At 43.2% G+C, this 25,216-nt stretch overlaps 1 protein-coding gene across 3 annotated transcripts; it reads right to left on the minus strand.

The window, feature by feature from the left end:
- Positions 1-568: 568 nt before the first annotated feature.
- pde7a (phosphodiesterase 7A) lies at positions 569-24,695 on the minus strand. Of its 3 annotated transcripts, none has more exons than XM_086066487.1 (12): positions 23,632-24,695; positions 11,495-11,555; positions 7,188-7,274; positions 6,565-6,731; positions 5,663-5,726; positions 5,235-5,431; positions 4,992-5,123; positions 3,812-3,903; positions 3,565-3,709; positions 3,294-3,390; positions 3,125-3,205; positions 569-2,152 (listed from the first exon to the last, which is right to left on the minus strand). In XM_086066487.1, exons 1-12 carry the CDS (start codon positions 23,767-23,769, stop codon positions 1,923-1,925), a joined length of 1,491 nt encoding a protein of 496 aa, XP_085922613.1. In that variant the 5' UTR covers positions 23,770-24,695; the 3' UTR covers positions 569-1,922. The 3 variants fall into 3 exon arrangements, with proteins under 3 accessions (XP_085922613.1, XP_085922612.1, XP_085922614.1); XM_086066486.1 differs by having other exon boundaries at positions 7,188-7,277; XM_086066488.1 differs by lacking the exon at positions 7,188-7,274.
- Positions 24,696-25,216: the final 521 nt, after the last annotated feature.

Raw genomic sequence — 25,216 nt, forward strand, 5'->3', positions numbered from 1 at the left:
TTCAAAAGAGGAAATAGTGTAAGGACAACGTGGAAGTTATCACACAATAAACAGTATTTGAAAAACAAGAAGTGGAAAAAGTCAAACATTGTGATATCGGGGGGGAAAAAAGTAATATTCCAATAAAACTGTTGTAATTTCTTAAGGCTGTAGTCAGTATTTTACAAGAAATGTCATTGCATAAGCAAAGTTGAAATATTAAAAGAAAATATTGCAAAAATAGTTGAAGTCAAAAAGTTATAAAACTAGTCAATATTAGATTTTTTTTAAACCAAAACAGTCACATTATGACAAGTCATTAAAAATTAAATTAAACTATTTCAAAAAGCATTTCTTTTTTGTGTGATGCCATTTTTTTCCCTCAACTTTTTTTTTTCAAAATACAAAGCATGTATTGTTTTTTGTAAGAATTTTTTTGGGGGGTGCTTAAAAAAAAATTAGACTACAGTGATAATTTAAGAAGAATAAAGTCGAAGCGTTCCCGGAAATAATCGAATTTTGAAAAACTCCATTTAAGTTGACATTCAGAGTAAAAAAATAAAAATAAATCGTGCAAATAAACTTTTTAGTACACAAGAGGTTTTCTTTTTATTCTTCCAAAAACAACTGCAATGGGCATGTATCAAAAGGTGGAAAAAGAGCGCGAAAAGCCTTTACAAAAAAACTCCAGTCTTGCCCCTCCCTCCCCTTTTCCCAACAAAACAAAATGGCTGTCGCGACAGAATTGTAAACAGTTTGCCAAACAAAAAAACAACAGTCTTACAGCACTTTTTCAACAGCGAGGGAGGGGGGGGGGGAACAAACACCTGCGATCTTCACGGGAGGGTTTCACACCGTGGAATGTGGTCGTCATCTTCATCGTCATGGCGAGTTTGGTCACTTAGCTTGTCGCTTGTGCATAGTCGTAAGGCATTTGTCTGTACAGCTTGCGTGTGTGAGAGTGAGTTTGTGATTTTGTGTGGCCCTTTAAGACAGAGGATCATCATCCTCCGTTTTCTTCTATGACAACCCTGAGAGGCTCAGAGCGGAAGAGTTCAATGTGTGTGTGTGGGTTTATATCACATCATGGGGACCATTTTCTGGGTTTTTACTATCATTGTGGGGTCCATGAGTCCAAACCTCTTTTGAGGGTCAAAACTTGGTTTTAGAGTTTAGGTTTGAATTGGGTTTTGGTTGGTATTAGGGTAAGGGTTAGGGTAAGGCAGTCAGTTGTGAAGGTTAAGGTTCGGGTAAGGGTCTAGGAAATGCATTGTGTCAATGAGATGTCCCCACTAGTAATGTAAACCCAACACGCGCGTGTGTGTGTATGGCTTCAGCTGCTTTGTGCTCCCCCCCCCCCAAAAAAGTACGTGTGACTGAGTGAGCGAGCGAGCGCATGTGTATGGCTTCAACAGCTTTTTCTTCCAAAAAGTGTGTGCGTGAATGAGTGAGCGTGTGAACGAGTATGGCTTCAACTGTGTTGTGCTTCCCAAAACAAAACAAAAAACAAAAAAAGTGTATGTACATGCGGCTTTAGCTGGTTTGTGCTTCCAATTGTGTGAGTGTGTGTGTGTATGCGTGGAAAGAAGATGTAGTAAACAGTCTGGGTTGGTCGAGAGGCAGCAAACGACTGGGCTTGTCACTTTTTGAGGAAGAATCAATACAGACCGCACGCACGCGCGCGTACTGTGCGTGTGAATACTCGTCATCAAATGGCACTTCAATTGTCTTCTGGAGCGACAAATAAATAAAAATTAAAAAAAATTAAAAAGGGAAATTACAGCAGGCGCCAAATGAGGTATCTACGTATTGCTCTACGTCCAAAAACAATTCATATTAAATAAATTAAATAAAATCAGTGGTTTAGCGAGAGGGAAAAAAATCAAACTTAATGGGATCAAGGCGCTCCCCCCAGTGTGTGCGCGCGCGAGTGTGTGTGCGTGTCAAGAGGCGTCAGGATACTCCCCTTCCCTGAGGTTTGTCTTTGGAGAGGCTTGCGCGAGTGGTGGAGGCGGTGGTGTCGGCGGAGGTGGGTCTGGGCTCGGGCTTTGTTCTCGGCTGCCCCAGCTGGCCTTGTTGAGGCCCATGTGCCCCAGCATGGTCTGGGACAGACGCGTGTCAGAGAAGCGGGACCACTCGGCGAACAGGGGCTCCGCCACGTATGTCATGAAGCCTGACAAACACACAAACACTTAAGTACATATTTGCATATTTAAAAAAAGAATAATGTAAATATTAGTGAATACTTTCAATCAGAAAATTTACAAATAATGTCGTGGAAAAATAGGGTTGTCATTTTCGTCAAAACAAGACCAAATGTGAGGATAAAAGTTAACATTTACGCAAATAATGTCATTATTATTTTGTGTGTGTGGGGGGGAGGGGGGGGGATTTACCACAGTTTAAAATAAGAAAGAAATTTTGTTTTTGGGGGGTTCAAAAAGTAATTTATGAAAAAAAAAATCATAATTTGTCACTAAATTAAGTCTAAAGACTAAAGCAATAATTAAAAAAAAAAAAAAGAAGTCCTTTCAAAATTTTATGGAGGGGAAAAAGTTGCAATATTGCCAGAATAAATACATAAATAAAAAAAATATTTAAAAAAGTGTAAATATTAGTGAATACATTCAATCAGAAAATTTACAAATAATTAAGGTGTAATTTTTGTCAAAACAAGACCAAATGTGAGGATAAAAATTATTATTTACGCAAATAATGTATTTATTTATTTTTAGGAAAAAGACTAATGCACTAATTTTACAGCCAAAAAAAATCCTTTAAAAAATTATTTTACTTTTCACTTTTACTGCAGTAGTCCTAATTTTACAAAAATGAATTAAAATGTATTCCAACACTGTGAATTTTTTTTTTATAATATTCCGAGAAAAGTCAGAACACAGTGAATGTGAAAAAATAATTACAAAATAACTGTCAAAACTAATCGTGCCACTCGGCTACAAAATGTAAAAAACAAACAATTTTTTTTGTTGTTTTCTGAAGTGTTAAAAAAATGACTTAAGCAAGCAATGACATCATTACGCTAACGATTTTTTTAATGTGTTTATTATGTTGCATAATATTTCCGTCCTTCAAACAAACAATTTTGACGAATCAGCGTAGGCGTACCTAATGAAGTGTCCCTCACCTATTTGAATGTTGCCCACTGTGTTATTGGCTCGGTCACAAAGTGGGCTGACTTCTAGTCTGTGCTTCTTCTCAACGTCACCTGCGTGGGGAATATTTATAGGAAAACTGTGAAGGCGCGACACAAACACGGAGGCTTCTGAATGAAGAATCTTTGAACGCGTGTCGACCTTGTTTGAAGAACTCATCAGTGACCTTGTCACTCCACTGCTTGCTCAGCTCCCACGGCCTGCACGGGTTACAGATGTCGGCGCACTTCAGAGCCATCTGCCGTTGGGCAACCGCAAAACAAGGGTCATCAATTTAGGAAATCAAAGTGTCGTGAGGAACAAGTTGCAACTTGTGAAGATGCAGTCCAGATATTATCATTGAGGTAAAAAAAAAAAAAAAAAAAAAATGAAGAAATGTGACTTTATTGTGGTAAGAGGAAGGAAGTAGCACCTGTAGCACAAAGTGCCTGTGGCTGGAGTTACTCAAGCACAGGTTGCTCTGGTCCAGGTGCAGACGGAACCTGGACAGGTAGTCGTTCTGCCGGCTGATGTCCGTGGCCAGGATCAACGAGCCCAGATCCCTCTCCAGGCTCAAGCTGCGGGCACGCACGCGCACGCACGCACGCACGGACACACACGCGTCAATCAAAATTCCAAACAGACTATGATGTCATCGTCATACGCGGAAGCGAGCGGACCTGTCTTCGGTCGGCAGGTGCGAGAAGAGGCCCGTCTCTCTCAGCAGACCCACGGCAGACTTCCAGTGGTGATTCTCCAGGACTGAGGTATTCTGTGGAATAGGAATGATAAAAGTCATTATGAGAGTAAGATCATAATTTACAAGACTAAAGTTGAAAAGGAAAACAGTGCAATCTATCGGAAAATAATGACAAGCTATTTTGGAGGGGAAAAAAAGGTAGCTTTTACAAAAAGTTGCCATTTTACATGAAAAAAAAAAATCACATTTCATTGAATCAAAAGCAAAAATTTTGAGTGCAAAGTAAACATTTCAATAAAAGGCTGAATGTCTGAGGTTGTTTTTTTTTTAGGTTGAGAATAAATGAGGAAAAAAATGATCATTGAGAGGAAAAACTAACAGGAGAAAATGTACAGTATTATGAAAAGAAAAGTTGCAACTTACCGGTAATTTAAAAAAAAAAATTCACCAGACTAAAGTCAAAATTTTACAAGAATTTTTTTTTTTTGAGAATAAAGTGTCATAACGTTACAACAATAAATGCTAATTTGCCCTAAAAAAAAAGAAGGAAAAAAGTTGCAAGAGAATTTTTTTTAACAATACAAGCAAAGTCATAATATGCACAGAAAGAAATTGTAACTTACAAGAATCACGTCATATTACAGCACGAATAAAGTTGTAACAATACGAAATTCCACATTGCAAGAAAACATTGTAATTTGGTGTAATTTATTGGAACACTACAAGAAAGAAAAAAAAGTCGCAACACTACTAAAATAAAACCTTCACACCCCCCAAAAAAAAAACGAAAAGAAAAGACTAAAAAGTTTCACTAGTTAATTTACGATTAATCACAACTTTTATATCCGTTCTAAATGTACAATAAAAACAATTCTAGGTTTTCATTCTCTTGTTAACAAAAGTGGAAAAAAAATGTTACACGAATAGAAATAGTTAAATGAATTTATGGCAGTGAATGAGTTAAGTGAATAATTTTCTACAAAAATAAGGTGAAAACAAAAGCAACAAGTTAAATTTTTTTTAAGATAACGTATTTTTAGTCATCAAGTCTTAAACAAAACAAAAAAAATGAAAGAATGATTAAATGTTCATACGTATGTTTATGGCTACACCTCCTAACTTCATTTGAGGGTCGCGAGAATCAAGTGATGCCACGTCACCTTGTAGAGTGAAGCCAGATAGTGGTCAGTCTTGATGAGGAAGGGCTGGTTGACTCCAGGGTGGTCCAGGTCGTGAGTGGCGGCGGCCAGCAGGCCCAGCAGGATGTCGTAGGACGTCAGAGACTTGGACAGCTGCGTTGGGACACGCGCACGTTAACATTAAGACCTCAGAATTCCAACAGCGCTACAAAATATACGGCGCCATATGGTGAATAAAGACGTCAGGAGTGCCGCGCGCCTCACCACGGGCTCCCGTAGGTAGCAGTACATGGCCTGCGTGACGTCGGCGGCGTGCACGGCGTTGTGGTAAGGGTTGTGGGTGTGATAGTCCTCCTGGACCAGGACCAGGAAGCGCCACAGCCGAACCACGTCCAGACGGAACAGCTCCACCAGGCCGTACTGGTCCAGCAGGTGGAACGTCAGCGTGATCAGGCTATTTCCTACACGGATGGTGACGGTGATCAAATTGAACAAATGGTTTGTAGGTGCTGCTGTTTTGGTTTGCAAAATAATTCGGCGTGATCATAACATCACAAAAATAAATGATGCATTCATGGTTGATTTCATGTTCTACTGCAACTGAGCTTCCGGAATATGGCCACGTGATGCATTAGGCAACCTGTAGATGGCGCCATTGGGACATACATGAATCCTGTGACTTTCGTACATACCGTTGGTCAACCTGTCGAAGAGGAAAATGTCAAAATTCCAGTTGCCCACTTTCTCCAGCATGCACTGCAAAACAAGAGAGCACCTTGACCATGATGATGCAAATAATATTTATAGTAAACATTGAGATTGGTCACTGGAAGATGCCTCATTGAGCAGGTTACGTACGGCCTGTTGCTGTAATACGGCAGTGCGTCCGCCATGTTGAATGTGGCAGATTCTGTCCCATACACTAACGCAAGTAAATCGGCTTCCCAAATACGCAAACATACACACTCATCAGTTTTCGGTTTCTAAAAACCAGATCCTGAAATGTAGATGTGACTTATGAGTTTTAATAAAGAGCAATAATGCTTGCATTTCATGGATTTTGTAAAGGCAATCATTTGATAAATTCATTATTTACTATTTGTTCATGGTGTCAATCATAAAGTCAGCAAATTCTGTTTGCTAAAGTATGTTGAGTGTAAAATGGTTGTTACGTCTCCAAACAGCAAATGAAAACGGCATTTTCACGCGTTGTACTTTGAACACATCCAATATGGCAGCGACATAAATGTACGATTTGCCTTTCAATGAGGCATCTGGCTTTGCTCACAAAAAGTTTGGCATATTAGGCTTTGGGGTGAAATTGCAGGAAGAGTCTTAAGTGCACGTTAACCTTCACAGGTGAACCTACCAATTGAATTGTATTCATTTTTATTACCAAACAATATAATGAGCATGTGAGGTGCAATTATTACTGTCGTCCACTTGGGGTCGCTTCAAACCAGATATTTTGTGTGAACTTTTTTTCCCCCCTAATCAAACTATTAGGAGTTATTTGATGAATCATTTCATCCCTCGCCTTGACTTTCTTGCGAGTCTCGCGTGTGTATGTGTCACTGGTGCGAGCCGATCTTACGCGGGCCTGTCCAGTGTAGTCCTCGTCGAGGATGGGGAGCGGGATCTGCTGGGCGGCCCCCCGCAGCAGACGGGACGAGTGCAGGTACCTCTGGAGGCTGAGCAGCCGGCGCACCCTTCTCTCGGGGGCCGAGCCCGCCGCCGCTTCCGACTCGCTGCCCAGGCGCGCTGCACGCACGCACACACACGCACGCACACACACACACGTGATGGTTAAGTTAAGTCAAGACGACTGTTGCCGTTTTTTGAAGCGCAAGCTGGTCACATGACTTCCGCACTCGGCTCGGTGCTGACGAAGCCGCCCACCAGTAAGCCTTTTTGTCTGGCCTCGCACGGCAGACCTGCTTTGTCAGTGCTCTCGCTCTCTCGCTCTCTCTCTCTCTCTCTCACACTCTCACACACACACACACACACACACACACACACGCACACACAAAAGCAACATGACTGAATAAACCGCAACTGCAAGCTGGAAACACAGCAGCGTGAGGCACACAAACACAAATGAGTCTGTGTTGTGATGTCATTGAAAAGGTGTTGATGGGAAGAGGGGGGAGGGGCTGGAAAACACACATATAACATATAAGGGGGCAGCGGTCACGGCGAAAGCCAAATCGTACTCACTGTGAAGGTTTCGGAAGTCGATGCACAGATACGGATGGGAGCTTCGTCGTTCCGGTTCAAATCCAACCTGACTTCTTACTCTCACATCTCCTGGAAGAAATTTGCACTTATTTCCTCGTGGCTCATGCAATTGCGGCACAAATGTGTGTGCAGTGTGCGCGAGTTGTTCATTGATTCGTGTAAATGATTTGTGCACGAGGATGTCATGTGGGGTTTTGTAAAGCGCCACGAAGACGGGGTCAAAGGATGAAGTGCGTAAATTTCGTTTTGTATGCAAGTGAAAAAATATTATATGAGAAAAATGGCGATATCGTATTAATCATCGTTAAGGAAAGCCAATGGAACTTAAATGGGAAAAAAATTGAAATAAAAAATTTAATAAAATAAAGTTTTGACTTTTTTTGCGAAAAAGAAATACATACTAGAGTACATAATGTGTTCCGAAGGGGCACGAGTAGACAATGAATAAATTAAATAAATTACCTTATGTTATTTCGTATTTTTTTCTTAGCAAATAAAAATATGAAAACAGATATAATGTTCCCTCGCTATAACGTGGCCTCGCTCTTTTGTGGATTTTTTGGTGTGCAATTTTGCATGCATTTTTTTTCTCTACACTAATGTACATATTTTATAAAAATTTATGAAGGTTCGAACATTGAGAATGTTTAAACACTGAATCCATCTTTCTTTTACAGAAACGTGCTATTCGTGTTTGCGGTTGTGGATACAGAGACCACACTAATTATTTACCATTATTTATACAACTAAAAACTTTAACATTTTATGAATTGATGGAGTTTAACTGCCTTAAAATGTTGTCCATCATGACATTTTACCAGTTAATATACAAACTAAATTTATAAAAAGGGAAAGTGAGTACAAATTAAGAGAAACAGACATTTTTTCCCAAACCTTAATATAGAACAAAACAGAAAGAAAGATGTATTTCAACTCGAGGAACAATCTAAATTGTCAAACAAAATTTTCTCAGTCTATTTGTATATTTTAAAAATACATAAAAGCACGCAAAAATATATATAGCACAAGGACACGCAGTTGGATTATTATTATTTTTTTATTATTTTGTAGTGCTTTTACTCTGAAAGCGTCTTGCATTCATTTTGTGTTGTTTTTTTTTAGTCGATGAGGGGCAGACAAAACAAGTTGTACTTCCTTCTGCCCCCTTTCATTTCTTTTTACTTGTCTTTGAATTTGAATATTGCTTTATATTGTCTTTTTTTTTCTTTTACAAAATGAAGGAAATAAATGACGACGAGAGAGAAATGTGAGAAAATGTAAATGCCTCGATGAGAAAAGCGCATAAACTTTTAGCAGCAGGCAGCATTTGTAGCGGTGTAATAATAATAATAATAATAATAATAATAATTACTGCAGAAAAGAAAAACAAGGCATCTACTATTCAATTTGGAGCAGCTATGTCATGAAATGGACGACACGGTTCCATTTAGTAAAGACACCACGACCACTCAGTCGTGTTCCAATTAAGAAAATAAACCCTCCTAAAGCCGACGCTGGAAAGCGGTTCGGGGCTTCGGTTGTGGTGAGAACCCACCATTGAGTGTGTATGGTGTTGAAAATGTGCAAAACCACACACACACACACACACACACACACAAGAAGAAGAGGACAGACAAGGAGCTTGGGCATGCAATGTCATCACAACACAGAACCTGCGAAGGTGATACTCGAACCTATCTTTTGCATCGGCTGTGCTTCATAACTGAAGCAGCGGCCGGACAGAGATGCCGAATCCTTTAACGCATTCGCTGCCATCGGCGGCCATCGAGACCTCAATGATCCATTTCTACGGGGCTGGCGGGGAATGTGTTAAAGGGGGGGTGTACAAGAGCGCAGTGTGTGTTTCCAGCATGGCACTTCTAATTGCATTAAAATTCTCACACTCACACCAACACACACACACGCGCACGCATACATACAAAGAACCACCCCACAAAAAGACACACACACACACACACACACAAAAAAAAAAAGTTTCAAAAACACGTACCTGAAAAGACACAAAAGGTCATTTAGGTTCGAGGCGGCCATTTACACACAACCCTTGCTTGAATATATGCATTAAAGTCTTCCATTTTGGTTTTGGAGCGGACATTTTAGGGTCAGCTTCATTTTTTGCAACATGACATTTGATCGGCATGTCTATCAATACTAGATACACAAAATAGTCGGCCATTTTAACGGCAAAGTTTAAAAAAAATTTTATTTTTTTTTACCATGGGCCAGCCATTTGATTTGGAAGTCTAAGTCTGACGAGTGGACCTACAAAAAGTCTCAAGACCCCAAGCTTGAATAGACACGTCAAAGTCCATCATTTTGGTTTGAAACTGCCATTTTAGGTTTGAATTTGGAAATAACCTCAGAAACAGTCCCATGACTTGTTTGAAAATCCACAGAAAAGTTTCATTTAGCAACAAGAAATTGATCACGGAAATGATGTTGAACACGAGTTGGCCCACCAAAAAGTCAGCCATTTTGGTTTGAGGCGGCCATTTTTTGATTTCTTGATAGATGAACTACCGCGCAGGAATTTGCCTGTTTGCTACCAAACTTAAAGGGATACTTGACTCATTGAGCCAATTTCAGAAATTCATTAATTTGAAATCATCATTATTTCTCATGTACAATTAATAACTTTAAAAACAAAAAATCCACTTGCTGTCGACTGAAGATGACATCACCCGTGCTGAGGAAGTAGGTAACGAGTCACGACCAATCACGGCTGACCTGTTTTGATTGGTCGTTACCTACTTCCTCAGCACAGGTGATGTCATCTTCAGCCGACAGCAAGTGGATTGGATTTTTTTTTTAAGGTATTAATTGTACATGAAAAATAATGAAGTTATCAAATTAATTCTGGACAAATTCACTTTTTCCTGCTGAAAATGGCTCAATGAGTCAAGTGTCCACAAATACGACACAACGGTGATGAGCTCCCTTGGTGCCCCCCTACAGGCAAATTCCGCCTGATTTTGACCCTCCACAATATTGCTGAAAGCAGTCATCAAGAAGCAATGCGCGTCTAATCCGCGGCGTCGCACGTGCACGTCATAAATCAAAAACGATTCATACGGCCCGAGGCAATGGATTCATGCGTGCGTGAATCCATCCGCATGTGCTCGGCCCCGGGCACGTGCGCGCTCTTGACGCCGTGATTAGCGCACGTTTTGAGAGTCACGGGGTCCGCGTCAAACCCCGCCCCCCTCGCGCCGCGCACAGCTGCGGTGCATTAGGGAGGGTGGGGGGGGGGGTCACGTCATTCACGGTGATGCCGCGATGACACCGGGCTGTGTGAGCGTGCGGTGAATAGAAGCCATCCACACAAAAGGCAGATGCCTTGTGCCGGCAGTGACGTAGGGGAGAAAGCGCCGTTGTACTCGGCCGAGTGAAAGGATTAAAAAGGAAAAGGAAAAAAAAAAGCTAAAGCGCTTTTACTCAACTCAAACAAAAACACACACGGAGCATCTGTTGGCTTACAACATCAACGACTGGAAGCCGTTCAGGCTTCTGTGCGTTTCTTCGGTTTAGCAGTAGACACCAGATTTCCTCTAAATGACGGCGCCCGCTTAATCCAAATAAATGTTTTCCCTTTCCTCCTTGCACCACTATTTAACAGATGAAACCATTTGAACTCTGTTGCTAACCAAAACGGCTTCGGGTCGAATTCCCGAGTTGAAATTTGTTAAAGGCCTGAAATGGCTGACTCAAACCAAAATGGCTGACTTCAAGCATGGGTCCTTTTTGGTTGCCTGGTAAAACGTTGCTTGCCTCTTTTTCAAGGATTTGGCCTGAAAATACCAAATAGCAATGAACCATGGCCACCCAATTTCTTGTCCATCAGATAAACTGCTTGATTTTTTTTTAGGCCTCTTTCAAAATGGCCGCATCACACCAAAATGGCCTACTTCCTGTTCAAATTGCAAGCATTGTTGCTTGACACTTTGGTACATCCTGTTACGATCGGCATGTCCAACAAATTCCATGTCAATCAAGTGAAACAAACTGCGGAGGATGCTCAATATACAGTTTGGATTACCTCCACCAAGGAAAAACAAGCTCAACTATCATTAGGAAAAAAAAATGTGATCGATGTAAACACTAATCAGAACGCATTTTGTCTTACGAGTAGAGAATCTTGTCATCCATTTGAATCCAGTTTGAAACCAGCTCCCAATATAAACGCAATGGTACCAAAATGGACATGATCCCGCCCATTGGAGTGTGTGAGGGCGCCACTTTAAGCGCGTGTCAAGAAAAACACTTACCTAGCATACGAATGTATAGCGCCGTCTGGTCCGAGCTGTCGTAGGAGATGGCCCCGCGTCTCTGTGTAAACGCACATAAACAAGAGCTAATCATTAAGGGTTGTAAAAGTAACACTTTGTCAAGTTTAGAGCGCAATAACCGAGGCGGGTGGCGCAATGTTGCGACACTTGGCATTTCGTCTGACCCGAGCTTGTGCGTGCGTGGGTGCGTGTGTACATAAACACTGATAAACGTGTCGCAACGCTGTATCATCCTGCAGATACGCCGCTATTATCAATTGTGAGGCCAAACGTGAGGTGTGTGTCAGCTGTGTACACACACACACACACACATTTATTTCCTCTGGCTTCCTTGTGCTTCCGCCACAGAAGGGTACGAGTGTTGACCACAAGGGAAAGTAGGCAAGACCGTTCGCTAGCCGATCGCAAGACACATTAGACACATGGACGAACACGTTCGCACCAATGGACAATTTTGAATCTTAAAAGGTCATGAATAATGCACGACTGCGTGCGCCGTTATATTGTCCATCAACACGAGTTGACGTTGGGGCTTGGCAATATATCGGTATCGTATTGTAATCAAGATATGAACATTCAAGATATTAATATCTAAATTAGGACGATATCAGCCACGTGTACAGGTAAAGCGTAGCAACCGGTATATATGGGACACAAATATTGTGTTTTACAAATTGTACTTTTGATGTTAATGTCTGTTGTCATTTAAAAGAACCGCACTTTACACTCTAAAAACAGTTGGGTCAAAAGTAACCCAATTATGGATCAAAAATGGACCGATCCACTTTATGGGTTGTTTTATACAAAATGACCCATTTTTTAGACCCAAGTAGAGGCTCGGTCCATTTTTGACCCATAGTTGGGTTATTTTTGACCCATGTGTAGAGTTGTACACATCCTTAAGGATTGATATTTTGCTTTTTCCTTTTTTTCCCCGCCTGAACCTTTAGTAATCTCGTTATCGTATCTAGTGCTGTCACTATTGAATATTTTTAGAATCGGTTAATCTATCGATTAATCGGATTCATTTTAATTTTGCATTTAAGTGTATTCCAAAAGCATTTTTTTCAGTGATTCCTGTTTATTAACCAGTGATTGGTGTTTATTTTGTACTTTGTAATCGTATAGTGATTTATAAAAAAATAAAATAAGTGGGATTGATGTTGTACTATGTTACTGGTTCGGTCATTGTTTTCCAAAGTAAAAACAGATGTTTGCAAATGTCTTATTTTGATTAAAGACAGAAGATAGTCAGTCTTCTTTCATCAAGGACTACAGAATCAGTGAACAATTCCTGTTGATATGCTGAAATCACAGGATTTGGACCATTTTAAATGGAAAAAATGGCTTCACATAATAATAATTGTCGATTAATTTGATAATCGATTACTTGTTGATTAATCGAATTTTGATAGCTCTTAATTGTGTCAGAGAGATCTGGCAAAAATAGAGATATCAAATGTTGTCCACATCACACAGTCACTATCGTTTCTTGACAAAGTGGTTTATTTCTTTGCGTGTGTATGACATATAAGAACATTACGGTAAATGTTTTATGAGCCTGGAACAGACTTGTTCAACTTTGCATCACGGCATAATGTCGTTGGCCAAAGAGAGTCTATTCTTTTGGGTACTTCCCTCCGAGTTTCTGTTCCCTTTCACAGCCTCTGTCGTGTCACAGCCGAAAGAACAGACGTTCTCGTTTTCGCTCGGAGTCGCCGTGCTCCTGTTGACCTCGTCACAGGAACACGCCGCCCGACATGGACGGCTGCCGAGTCGCATGTGCGGCGTGGCTCGGCGTAGCTCAGCGGGGGAGCAGCTGAGTCACGGGCGCACTTGTAGCAGACGGAACTGTGGCGAGCGAGCGTGTGTTTGCTCTGTCAACACACACCTGCTGTGGGGATTGGGGGGGGCGGGGGTGATTCTGCACTAGCTCGTCTCCGTGCTCTCAACACCCTACAGGCCGACGCCGCGCCTCTGGGACCCCCCCTCCCCCTCCCCCGAGGCTAGAGTTTCCCATTCCACAAAAAGCCCGCATTACTGGACGTCTACCTCGCCGACGCTTGGCTGGATGGCTGATGACCGAGTTTGAGGGTCGGGTTTCGAAAAGCCCCATTCACATTTACAGCCACAGTCACTACTGGCTGTTTGGCGTCAAAGGTATCGACAGTGCCGGGCGACCATACGTTTTTAATGCGTTTCAAAAGTGTGTAAAACTATTCAAATTGTTAATGGTTTCTCTATTTTCAACTCTTGCTAGGTAGGTCTCGTCTTCCCGCGATAAAACGGAGGTTTAATCTAGTGGAAAGCCAGTTTTGTGGTAACTGTTGGTAAGAATTTGTTTTGGATAGGGATAGACAGATTATCGGCGCCGATATTCAGCATTTTGGCTAATATCCTCATCGGCCATTTTGAAGAATCATACGGCTGAAAATAGATCCATTTAAAAAAAAAAAGTTCAGGAAAAAAAATTATAATCAGGGAACTAATTAGATTCTTCTGCAACTTCTGTTTTTGTTTGAATTTGAAAAAAAGGAACATTTTAATACTTCAGATATTTTGAAATGTTAAAATCATTTTTTACTGTAGCAAACAATAGGGAGCTAGATACTTTAAATTTTAAGTTTTTATTTAACTTTTGAAGACATGCTACTGTCCCGGGAAGATCCCTAAACTTTGTTAGATTTTTATAAACAAAGATGTCTATTGATGAAGATTTTTTTTTTTTTTTTTACTCCAGTAATTTATGAACCCTAAACGTTGTTCAATAAACATATGCTTAAAAATAAATAATAAATAAGAGCTAGCATTTGTATTTTTTTTTATTCCAATATTTTCCCTTTTAGTGAAAAACGAATATTAGCTCCAAATATCGGTTATCGGCATCCTTGACTACTAATCATCGTTACTTGGAAAAACCACATCGGTCTATCTCCAGTTTTGGGTCTTTCCACCCAAAAGCCAACAATTTTAAACGTTAACATTTGACATTGGGTCTCAAAACAGTGGAAGTTTTTTTGTTTTGTATTTTTGCTTTCGGAATTTCATCCGTTTCAAAACAAAAGTAACCGTAAACCGGTTTAAAAATAATAATAATGGTGTTTTGGATCTGCGCTTGCATGTTCTGCAGCATGAAAAGTAAATGCTGACATTCCAAAACAAATATCTGTAAGTGATAGCGCTACTACCGGACAACTTCTGGACTGTCACGTACATTCCTAAACACAAGTGGTTGAAATCATTACACCATTTGAAAATGGATCCCATATCCTTCCCACTGGACATCTGTTCATGTGCATTCCAAAACAAGTGGATGCAAGGTAAATTATTATTATTATTATTATTATTTTAAATGCATTGTATTGATATTGTGTCATAGCTTTTTAGCATGAAAATGCTAACATTTGCAAACAGGTCTCAACAGGTGCAAAGTTTTGAAAGGGAAAGTGTCACTTCTGGACACTAGTTGAGTTCCATTTTAAAACACACGTAAAACTAAAATTGACTTTATGCAAGCACGACCATGTGTCTGTCTAGAATTGGGTAGTGTTTGATGGTTCCTACCAACACAAACACACTTTTCCTGTACACTTATTACCTCATGTCTTGAGGACTACCGAAAGTGTCTTTCACACACACACACACACACACACACACACACACACACACACACACACACACACACACACACACACACACACACACACACACACACACACACACACACGCACACACACCGACCGGACAGCGCGTGTCCTCTGAGGTCATACCGCCAGTCAATACAAAGCTAATATTTCACCAGCGAGCAAACAGCTCGACACAGGGTTGGGTCATCTGCAAAAAAAAAAAAAAAAAAGGGAAAAAAAAGCTGTATTTTAGTGTCAACAGGCCGCAGTGTTTACACACCGCAACGGCCCTCGGTGTGAACCATATAGATTGCGTCCAAGCATGCGCTGACTACACAATGTGTGTTTATCGGATTTTTTTTTTTCTTCCAGCTCACAGTTGTCAGGATATACACATAAATGAACAGACCACAGGTCCAATTTTGGCAACATCTTAAACAGCAGGGACATTATTTGATATGCTTAGCCATACATACATAGCGTGCTTCAAAAAAATGTTTCGTGCACATCGAGCACAGACTGTTGCGTGTTTTGAAGTGACGTGGGCATTTGGCTCAGTGCGTATTTTGAAAGGCAGGTATGCAAAACAATGTGCATCACTGCGCTGCTGTTGTTTGGACAAGGCGGTACCTGTGGCCGTACTTAAATCGTGGTAACACAAAGGGTGTGGCTCCATTGAGGTACTGACTCGGAGTATCTGGGATGTCATCGAAATATGCAGCTTGGGTGTGAGAAGCTCAAAGCGGCAACTTATACGGCTGGTTAAACACGGGATATTTACACAACTGGTAAATAACTAAACAACAACGTAGGAAGTGTTTCAGTATCGTCGGTATTCAGAGCCCTTTGGTGGATTCGGGATCGGCCGACAAATAACGCGAACGGCCAAAAGGAGTCTTGTGCCGTCACGGTATTCAAGTATTGCACCCGAGACTGCATGAGTGGCGCTCGCGTGCCTTTCACTTTGTTTGGCGTCAATACCATTGGCCCGACAGCCTCTGGCGTGGAACGAGGCGGGATTAAAAATTTCTCCCCATCTGCCGGGCCAATGACCTCCTTTCACTTGGAGAGGGAGTGGGTAGGAGTGAAGGTGGTGGTGGGGGGGGGGGGGGGGGGGGTTGTGTCCAGGGGATCGAATGGAAAAGATAATTCGCCGGACTACACTGGAATGAGGTCATTATAAATATCACCGCGCCCGACGCTGATCGATTAGATGACGACGTTTCCTTCCTTCCGTAGTTCGTACCCTTTTGCTTTGAACAATCCTTTTCTGGTTCGCTTGCTCGAACGTTTTTAAAAGGTTTTTAACGGTTCTAAGGTGAAAGTCTTTAGTTTTATTGTAAACGTTTCCACGATGTTAACGTACGCTTCTTGTGACTGGTTCTTGGGATAATAAGCATCCCCTCGCACCTCTTAAAGGAGACGCCTTAAGAGATGCTTTTCGTGAAAATGGTCCATGGATCAAGAATTACAGCCCCGCCTCCCTCTACAGCGGAGCCAACAGAGCACAGTTTTCGCAACAAGCTGACAGATCGGCCTGACCGCACGAGGAAGTAGTCGGGCTAACACCGCGTACCGATTGGTCATAGCAAAAATTGTTTTATCAACATCTTTTCGTGTGCTTTCTGCATTTTGTTGAACACCTGGCGTTGCAGACAGATGGTCCGCGCTGGAAGCAGTCTTGAGAACGGACTAATCTCTCCGTATCGTTTGCGGTGCACTCCTAACATAATAAGCGTGTCCATTGCCTCTACCCCCCCCCACCCGTGCAATTCCATGAAAACCTCATTTAATCGTGGCTCTGTTTCTTATCTCGGCTCAGCCTCTCCGCCTGGGGTTGCGATACTCGGATTTCTGAGGTCACGGATGTGTGTGTGTGTGTGTGTGTGAGGGGGGGGGGGGGGGGGGTGGGTTAGTCAGGGTCACGTGACGTACAAACCTCTGACTGCATAAGTCGCCCGGGGGCTTCTCGTTTAGCAAATGTCTAACTGCTACATTTTAACAGGGGGTAACATTATCCCCAAGACTTGAACTAAAACGACCCCACCGCACTGGAGTGAAACTCTCTCGGGTGGTTCTGTTTAGTATCTGCCAGAGAGACCTCCGCCAAGGCTTAAAAAAAAAAAAATGATACAATAGGAGTTACCGAAAAGGGATCTTTGAATTCTATGCTCCACAAGCATTGGCAAATTACTACCAGATCTGCCAGACAAGCTTAACTTGATCTTCCATTCAAATCGGAAGCAGATCCGGATCAAAATTTGATTTGATGCTACTGCATAGACCGGAAGATATGAGATGCACAGCATGGTGAGGCAAGTGGTTTATACATTTGCCTGACAGTTCTAGAGTTAGTGGTTCGAATCCCAGCTGCGGCCTTCCTACCACATTCCAGGAACACGCCTATGAGGTTTGACTCGGGATTGTCTGAGCGTGATTGGTTGATTATCTGAACGTCCAGAGTGCAGTCAGACGAGAACATTTTAAGTCTTCCCTTAGCCTAAGAAGTACCTGAAGGAAACCCAAGTCGGCCGTGAGGCAGACGTGCTGACCGCTAATTAACTGTGCTGCCAACTTATGGTTGATGTATTACAAAATGGAGGCCATCGAGAGTTGCATGTGGAAACATAAGCTCTTCTGGCAGAGGCCAATATCAGCGAGCGGCAAGATTAACGGGTTGCGCCACAACTCGAACCGCTTCGTGGCCTTTGCGAATAAACTTCCTGTCATCACAACATTGCGACACAATGCCTTCCGATGCCCTTTCAGTGCCAGTCGACCGTTACGCTGCCTGTTGCGGAATTCTCGCACTTCCTTCAAGAGGACAGGTGTTTCTCACAGTGAGTCAACAACAGAACACGACAGCGGTTATTCCTTTGACGGATACTGAAAGCAGCGGTTGAAGTCACTTTCATCAACAGAACGCTTACGACCTCTTGCAGCACATTCCAGTAACGCTGTGCTAAGCCTCAGCTGAAGGTCGATTCGGACCGGGCCAGCGTGTGTGCATGTTACACACACAAAAAAAAAAAAAAAGGAGGAAAAAAAAAAGCCCTGGTCGGAATCTACTTGTTGCGTGAGTGCTTTACGAGATCGACTCGCTCAGTTTGAGAGACCGCTGCCGGCTGGAGGAGCTGAATTGGTCCCCGTGCTCGAGATAAGGAGCGACCTATCTGCAACCTTTTTCCCCCCACAACATAGTGCCATAAACTGCCTTTTATGTGGTGCTTTTACCAGCAGTCTATGAAGGCATCCGGTTAAGTCATTGTGGTGTGGAGGGGGGGGGGGGGGGGGGGCATACTACTCTGCAAAGGAATTTCATTCATTTCAAGCAATCATCCCCAGGCTCTAATTGCTTCCCTGGGTCAACTTTGTCTTAGCCTCCAAAAAGGAGGCCCGGCAACTATTTGGGGGTTAAATCCACACACACACACACACACACGCAAAAAAAAAGGTAAATAAATATGATCGTGTCAGTCAGTTCTGTGTTAATACGCGGAGGGGCCTTCTCATGGCCGACTGCGCTCGAGAAAGCACGGCACAAAAACAGAAACGGTCATGTGATAAGAGGGGGCCCCTCGCAGAGGAAAACACAACAAGAAAGAAGGCCAGTGTCTTGCGTCCAAATGAAGGCAGGATGCGAGGGCTCGCTCCCGTTTGTTTACCAAATACTGCACGTTCCTGCTTGGTGACAAACAGGGCCGCAGACTGCGGGACTGTCCGGAGAATTTTCACAGAAAACCTCCAGCCGGTAGGGAGGGGGTTAAAAAAAAAAGAAAAAGAAAAGCCTTTGAGGCTTGTGAAACACTTGGCTCCTTCAGCATTCTTACCACATCCTGAACCGACGTCAATGCGAGGGCCCCGCGCAGACGCACACGGCCTTATCGCTGCAGTTTAAATCAACAAAGTATCCTCCCCCCACAGTGACGGCTTATCATATACACGCACAGAAACGTCCATAGTTTGGCTGCGGAGTGAGCGGCGCTATCTGCGGCTCCTGCGCGCAAGCTTATCGCTCGGTGTGTCTAAACATCTCTGACGAAGGGAGGAGTCATTTTTTGAGCCAGAGACCGGCACGACCTCTGATGATGGCGGCGATGACGACGATTCGGCTGGCTACGATACGGCGGATACCCGAAGGGCGTTTCCCGCGGTCCGAGCAAACTGACTTCTATTATCTACCAATGCCACGTGACCTCCATCTCATTATTATCTGTTCATTGATCTCTCTATCTGGCTGTGTCAGGAGTCAACATTGCGGTTCACAGAGGCAGAGAAAGTCCCCAACTAATAGTTTCCAAGAGTAGTAATCGTTCCCACATAACACAGAATGAATACGAATGAGTAAAGTTGTACTGTATGTGTTAAGAGTACAGTTGTTTGCAATTGCAGTAACATCCTATTACCTATTGCTGGTGGGGCCTTAAACATGAACTTGTTGAGGCGTTTTTGTTTGGTAGTCTGCCATGAGATTTTTCAAATGATGTGGCTTGGCTCGGGGGCCGTGAAACACCGAGCTGCAGAAATGGACTACCACAACACAGAGACGGCTCAAAGCGTTTTTGAGTAATGTCAGCAGACTATTTCGGTAGCTGATGCAGCTTATTGGCATCCCGCCTACACCGCGCCCGGTGGTGGAAACGCCGGCCAGGTCGGGGTTTAGCGTTCCGTGTCGTACCGCGGGGCGAGCTCAACTCAACTGCGGTGCTTGGCATACTAAACAGGGCTTTTTGTGTTTTCTGGAAGCCAAACTATGAAAAAGGGAAGCCACACGGCGGTGAGATCGCGGCTATGTGGAACCCGCGAGGATACGAAGGCAGTAAAATGATCCGCTAAAATGTATGAATGTGTGAGATGGGAAGCGCGTGACTCCTTGCGGCACACTTCTGGTCCCTTTTATTTCAGTCTTCATTCCAGAAAATGACCGGCAGAACTTTAGTCACCAAAGCGAGACCTTCAGCAATAACGGATAAACGAGGCCTTTTGTGATGCTGCTCCTCCTCCTCCTCCGCTGCATTTTTCTTTACAAACCGTTGCAAGCATTCCCACAGAGCGACATATTTACTCGCGTCTTTAACCCGCCTTGGCCCCGTGTTTACAAGAGGGATTGTCGTCATCAGCGGAGGCAAGGAGAAGAAGAAGGTGGTGGCGGAGAGAGAGAGAGAGAGAGAGAGAGTAGGAAACAGAGAGCTTGTGTGTGAGCGGAACAAACTAGCCGAAAGAGAAGAAAAAAAAAAAAAAAAAAAAAGACTGAAGAGAGTCTCGGGCCATCTGCGAGTCTGGCGGCGGGCCAAACCACTGCCCACAGTGCTCGGGCACATGCCTGACAGTCCTGGTTGTGCCATGCCAGTCCGGCCTGCGGGACCGCATGTAAAAACACACAGTGGCCGCAACAATACAGTACATACGCGCCTCTCGTCGTTGTAAACGTGACATGAAACGTAGGTTTTGCGGACGCGCAACTGCTTTGCGACAAAGGCTAATTTGCTGAGCGTCTTTGTTTTTCTTCGACAACAAGTGCACCGCGCCGATTTGGAATGGTAAACATTGATCTATTTCACATCAGCGTAACCCGCCGTTGGACTTGGTAGACCAATATTAAAAGGTAAAAAAAAAAAAAAAGTCAAGTTAACACAAATCGGTTCGGTTCAGATCTGGCTTGCATTGAGGACCTTTTGCAAATGGGCACGCTCTGACCAGACATGTTTCCGCTGAGCGTGAAGTTCAGTTCAGCTTGCCGCTGCACGGTTCCGAGCTTTAAACCTTTATTTGGCTTGCTTTCCCATCACCAGGTTAGAAGGGTGCCCAAAAAAAATGCCCTGTTTCTACTAAGTGGTAACACTTTGAATAAAGACAAACCAATTTTCAGCTGGCCGATTATCGGCGCCGACGTTCAGCATTTTGACGAATATCTGCAGATCCATTTAAAAACGTGTTCAGGGGAGAGAGAGAGAAAAAACTTCAGGGAACTAATTATTAACATTTTCAGAGATGCTGCTGACTCTCTGCACCTTTTGTTTTTGTTTGAAATTGAAACTAAGATAAGTACAATTTTAATACATCAGTAAACGGCCACGTATAAATATATAGCTTTTTTTTTTCTTTTTCTTTTTTTAGAGTGGGGGGGAATATTCTGAGAAAAAACTCATAAATTTACAAAAAGAAAACTCATATATTTGAGACATTACAAAGTGGCAAATTTGTGGTAAAAACTCACAAATTTACGAGAAATAAACTCACAAATTCACGACATTATAAAGTGGCAAATTTGAGAGAGAAAAATAAAATAAACTCGCAGGATACCTAATCATCTAAGTGGACCAAACTGCCTGGTTCAAATGATACGTGTGAATGAATTATCTTGGTTCCCCTTTAACTTCCAACAGATTCTAACCTTACTAGAGTTCTCTTGATGTCAACCCAATTGCTCCGAACCACCAAGAGGCCCAACAACAGTGAGGTCCATTGATAGCTTGGACTATAGACTTAAAGAAGCCCCCCCCCCCCCTCCGTGACAGCGGGCTAGCTTCAAAGCAGACACACATGGATGCGTATGTAGGGCAGGGTCGTGCACAAAGCGCTAATAGCGAAGAGGGTGCTCCAGGGGTCAGGCGGTGACTTCGTGCTTCGTAAATATGTCCAACAGCGAAATGCACCAATAGCAAGAGAGTCGGCTCTTGAGTAAGCGAAGGCAAGTGAGCCGAACTGTGAAAAAGAAAACCGCTGAAAGAACTATAAACATTGGCCTGTAACTACTCTTGCATTTAAAGCATTTTATAGGACCAGGGCATATTTTAGGAGCCCCCCCGAACACAACCAGCCTTCCTGACCCCCAAATAGCTCCGAACACAAGTTTCACTGACTAGCATGGAATTCAGTGGACAAGTCAACCATAACATTACAGGACACACAAAAAAAAGTCTGAATGACTTAAGTGTCCAAAATTGTATAGGGAGTCTTGGACAAATGGCTTTTATTGCCTATGCCATTGAATGTGGGCGGAGCAAGGCGACAAACTTTGGTGATCATTTGGAAAGTTTGTAATTAAAAAGTTTCACTGATCAATGTAAAATTCAGTAGACATGTCCAGCATAAAAATATGCAGGAAAATGACTCGAGGACCAATTTGCTGATATTGAAAAATCGAAAAAGAAGTCGGACATTTTTGTTTGAGCCAAATTCCACTCGTACTTTGAATAAATCCTACACTGGATGAGCGGCAAATTAGAACCAGCTGACTGACAGAAGAGACTAAATTATGAAGCACTTTTTGCCTACGCCACTAATTCACCAAAAAAAGGAGGCCATGGGGCTGATTTTTTTTTTTTGTGTGTTCTGGCCTATCGGAGGCAGATTTCCACGAGTGACAAAGCAGGAAGTTGAAGCGTGACTTATGTTGTTTCTGCCAATGTGTCAAAGAGATGTTGACATGAATAACAGTGCAGTGGTGTCGGCGTGTTCCCATTGACAGATGTAGCAAAATGGCAAAACGAGGCCTTTATCTACAACTAACACGCACATGTGGAAAAAAAAACAAAAAAACTTGGAGTGTGGTCAAAAAGCCACAAAAAAAGATAAGACAAATGTGAGACCCTCGCAGGTGTTTGTCTTGGGCCGAGACACCCAGCAACCACCTGCAAGATTCCTATGGACTTATTTGGTAAATGCTGCTTTTTAAGGCCTCAGGAATGAGTGCAAACAATTGGAGGGGTGGCTATACAATGAACGAAAAAGAAGGTGGAGCTACACAAGTGGAAAAGAGTGTTTACCTGTGATGGCTTTGAAATTGGGGGAGCCCTGAACAACGAGAAGTTGGGTGCCATTTTCAAGGCCTTTGTGAATGAGCGTAATCATTTTGGGGGGGGGGGCTACACAATGACTGAATAGTGCTGGCCACACATTGAGTGGGAAAAAAAGAAAAGAGCATGATTACCTGTGAAGGCTATCAGGGATTTGGGATCCCCAGACAATTTTAATTAAAGCTGTTCATAAGGCCACTGCAATGGGTGCATCCATTTGAGGGGTGGCTACACAATGAGTGGAAAGAGTGTTGGGCTGCATAATGAGTGAAATAAAAGTGTATTCATTAACCTGTGACACCTGTCTGGGATCTGAAAAGCAAGGCGGTATAGGGAATGCGAGCAGCCATTTTGGAGGTGGCTACACAATGAGTGAAAAGTGTGAGGCTACACAATGAGTGGGGAAAAAAAGCGCCAGTTTACCTGCTACAACTATTTGGTATCAGGGAGCGTTGGATGCTTATTTGCAATACAACACCTCTAAAATTAAACCACAAAAAAAAAAAAACGGGAAGCTGGCTACACAATGAGCAAAAAAAAGGAGTGTGAAGCAATACGATGAATTTCGTTTACCTGCAGACATCTGTCTGGGTGCTGCTTTTTAAGGCCTCGGAAATGAGTGCAACCATTTGGGGGTTGGCTACACAATGAGTGAAAAGGAGTGCGCGTGGCTACACGATGAGTGCGTTACCTGTGAAAGCTGTCTGGGATCTGGGGCCCCAAAGAGCGAAGAACTGGAGCTGAAACTGATGGCTCCCCTGCGGCTCAGGACGTGCTTGGGAACCGGCCTGTCCAGAGGCAACACCGGTAGCTGATAGCATACTTCCATTGAATAGTCAGGGAGATAACAAAGAAATACTTCGAAAATAGAGCAAGAAAAAAATGTCAATATTACGATCTGATATCCAAGTTTAAAGTGTTTCTGTTCATTGTGGGCCACTCTGGCACAACTTGCAGAGGTGGGTGAAACACCGTTTGAGCTCCTTTGGTGTCATTGTGATGCCAATAAAGGCATGAATTTGCAAACAAAACCTCTCGGGGATCCTTTCCTCCTGGTTCTGCTCAAACCCAGGCCTGAGGACCAAACAGACAACGAGACCTTCTTGTCATTTTCGGGGTCCTTATGAAGAAGCTTCCTCATTTTTTTTCGTCCTCCCCCGTTTTCCTCCTCCCTCCTTCTCAAAACAAAAACGAACGTCCGCTGCTTTGTGGGCTCCGCATGTTCACGAATAACAAAAAAAAAAAAAAAAAAAAAAAAAAAAGCTCACTTCCACCTCCCCAACAAAAATGGAGCTTCGACGTCTCACGTCGACATATCGCCGCCGAGGGGAGAGCCCAACTCCGGGGGATGGGAGCTCGACAAGCCGCCGCGGCGTGCTGGTGCTGGTTGTCGGGAGGAGGGGAGGGGGTCTTCTTCTATTCCCCCCGCCTCACTCGCCCGTTCCTGGTTCCGCACGGGTTCAACACGTCGCTGGCTCCTTTTTACCACAAAAGTGGCAGCCAGCCTCGAAGAAGAGGGAAGGGGGGAACCCCGACGTTCTCGCCCCTAGCTCGTCCGCCGCGTTCCGCGTGGCTTGTCAAGACACATCACCGCCGTGGATACATCAAATGAACTCGCTTTTCAATAAATAAAAAATAACCAGGGAGGGGGAAATATAGGTTATCTCGCGCTCAACGCTCAAAAGACCGACATTAGAGGTCGCCCGGCTGCCGTTTCCTTAAAGAGCGACACCACCTGCCAGAGATGGTGCTGTTGTGGGGGAGCCACACACTCTCATAAGGGAAAAAAGTAGAACGCCTTCGATTTACACACGACCAATAGGAGAGCGGCGTCAGTTGTAAGCGCCGCGCCGATTGGTTGCTTCTTCCCGTGAAGAATGAACGCCGCGTTCCCATTGGCTGCGATCCCAAGACCTATTCCAAGTGGTGATTTTCTCAAGGGTATTCCTCCACACAACGGGGCTTGCCCTGCAGCGGTCTCCACAAACACGCACACACACGCACACTGCACACACACACGCATCATTGCCTGTGATTACCTTCCTCTCATGACTCATACTACTCAGGAGCTCAGCAGCAGTGACTCAAGATATTACAAATGTAAAGGCACACTCAGCAAATGTTTTTTTTTTTTCATTGTGTGTTTATCTGGCATCCAAACATACTATTGATTTTGCTGTGTGTTTACTGTGTGTGTGTGTATGATAAAGTGCAGCTGAATACACACAGTGGATGAGTGGATCACGCCCCCCCCCCCACCCACAACCCCCTTCCAA

This window comes from Leptonotus elevatus, chromosome 21 (assembly GCF_054856555.1).
Source record: "Leptonotus elevatus isolate MCC_2025b chromosome 21, RoL_Lele_1.0, whole genome shotgun sequence".
NCBI classification, from domain to species: Eukaryota; Metazoa; Chordata; class Actinopteri; order Syngnathiformes; family Syngnathidae; genus Leptonotus; species Leptonotus elevatus.